The 2,423-nt window shown below is 51.1% G+C and overlaps 1 protein-coding gene across 1 annotated transcript in view; it reads right to left on the reverse strand.

The window, feature by feature from the left end:
- The window catches only part of LOC118477209 (zinc finger protein 628-like), a 3,677-nt gene extending 2,033 nt beyond the window's left edge, over window positions 1-1,644 (reverse strand). Inside the window, exon 1 of the mRNA XM_035973951.1 lies at window positions 1-1,644. Coding sequence (XP_035829844.1) covers window positions 1-1,628 — 1,628 coding nt within the window. The 5' untranslated portion in view covers window positions 1,629-1,644.
- Between the last annotated feature and the right edge of the window lie 779 nt (window positions 1,645-2,423).

Raw genomic sequence — 2,423 nt, forward strand, 5'->3', positions numbered from 1 at the left:
TTTTTCTTACTTTCCTTCCCCTTTCTCTTCTCCGCTTTCTTGTGTCCACCATCATTCTTTCCGTCCCTCTCTCCTTTCACAGAAATAGTAGTTTTATGGTCAGCACTTTCTGACTGCGGTAAACCAACCATCTTTCTCGTTGCTACAGAGTTCTGGGTTTCCATGACACCCCCTACACCTTCACTCGCTTCATCCACCCGTTCCGTGGGAACACAGGAATCCCCTGATGGTCCAGTATGTGCAAGCATCCCCCCTCCCCCAACATTACTCGTTTTCTCCTTCTCCTCCTCCCCATCGTCGGACAGATGATCCACTTTCACGGGGTTGTGTTTCTGCATGTGTACAATCAAATGCGCCATGAAGGGCTCTACTTTCCCACACACGGTACACGTCTGCCAAGACTCCTCTGCCTTACGGTGGTCAAAGTAAGCTTTCTGACTGGGAAACTCCTCACCGCAGTGTTCACAGCGCACACACTTAGCCTCAACAAGTTTCCTGGCTCGCTTCACACCGCGGGGCTTTGCATCTGGAATATCCCCCGTCTCCTCCCTTCCATTCCCCTCTAGCTCCCAATTCTCATCTGCACCATCATCACTTTCTTCTCCCTCAATTTTCACCACAGACAACTCCTCAACAGTCTCTGAGAGAGCCCTGTTATTTCCGATCCTGTCAAGCTTGACCGCACCCTTACCCCTCCCTCCCCTCTCCCTCTTGATCGGCAACCTTTCATTCTCTTTCTTCACAACCTCCCCTCTCGTCCCCCTCCTCGTAACCTTCTCCCCTTCCTTCACAACCTCCCCAATCTTCCCCCTCCTAGCAGCCTCCCCTCTCCTCCCCCTCCTCACATCAGGTTTCTTACAACCTTTGGACACAATCCCCGGACCAGTCTGGACCCCCACATTGTCTTCCACCTCCCCAGTCCGTTTCCCTCTCGTCAACGCGACACTTCTGCTGACCCTCAACTGGGTCCTAGTCGTTACCCGCGTCTCCGCAGATCTTGATGACGTCACAGTAGAACTTCCACAACTACCACTATCAATGTCTTCACTGCTTTCGTCCCCCGAACCTTTCGCAGATGAGTTCAGCACCCTCTTTCCACCTGCACCGACCCTGTGTTGAGGACAGGAGTTGGAATCTTTGTGTCCCCGCCTCCTCCCAGAACCCACCGGGTCAGAGCGGTCAGCCTTCTTCCCCACAAACCTACCACCACCCTCATCCGTCAGGTCAGGACGACATTTAGCAAGCACCTCAGATATGCCGTTCACCGCCACATCGCCGGTCACAATCATCCCGCCCACCTCTTCAAGGTCATCTTGGTTCACCTCTACCCCACCCACCTCCTTAAGGTCACCTTGATTCACTCCTAGCCCGGCCACCTCCTCAAAGTTATCATGATTCAACTCTTGCCCGCCCATCCCCTCTACAATGTCCCCATCATCTAGCAGTCTCTCTCTGCCCCCTGCGTCAGTGCTCAGTCCCTCCACCGGCCCATAGTTGGGGAAATGAGACACGACAGCATCCACACTCTCACCACAGTCCAGCTCACCAAACGTGCTGAGAGCTGTGTCCAACGGACTGACCTGTCCCTCCCCCACCCATCCCTCCTCCTCTTTCCTCTCACTCTCCATGCCTAGTGATCTCCTCTCCCCCTCCCCCACCCACCTTTCCTCATGCCTCTCACCACCTTCGACGGATTACGTGCTTATCTATGTCATGGATGGACATTTTGTACCCAACCTAACGTTTGGCCACCCTGTTGTCAAATGTTTGCGTCCAAAGTTACCAGGAGTGTTCTTCGAAATGCACATGATGGTTTCAGAACCAGAGAAGGTAGGGATGTCCCAAATTAGTTCCATGTCTCTCATTGAGTCATGTTCATATAGCCCATAGCATGTGAAACTGACAATTTCCATATTTTGCAATAGTTCACATGCCAGTGCCTTGCTCTCCTGCTCTTTGCTTTGTGATACTCCTCAACAGCCACAGGCCTGCCTAAAACTACGACAGTACAGTCTACAGCCTAGCAGTACACGTTCAGCCGGTTCAGGAGGCTAGCGCCGGCTAGTCTGTAGTGACTCTAGACTAAGACTGTACTTAATTAATGTTATACGGGGCGATATGAGGGGCTATTCCCCTGAACATACATAGTGTGTGATCCGTCACAACCCTATAAATCTTGACTACGATTCTATCCATAAACCGGGTTCATAACTATAGCAATGGAAGTCAACACAAACTTGTGACAGAAGTGTTGCTCGATCGCCGAGTGGTGGCGACCCATTTGTTTTACTATGGCATTTGGCTTACCTCGTCGACACATATCCGTTTTGATTTGATTTTTCATGGGACCATAATTTCCACAGACGAATCAATAAAGAAAGAATACTAACAACAAAAAGTCCTGCAAAGCGTCCTATTCTCTC

The sequence above is a fragment of the Aplysia californica genome, unplaced genomic scaffold (genome assembly GCF_000002075.1).
Source record: "Aplysia californica isolate F4 #8 unplaced genomic scaffold, AplCal3.0 scaffold00037, whole genome shotgun sequence".
NCBI classification, from domain to species: Eukaryota; Metazoa; Mollusca; class Gastropoda; order Aplysiida; family Aplysiidae; genus Aplysia; species Aplysia californica.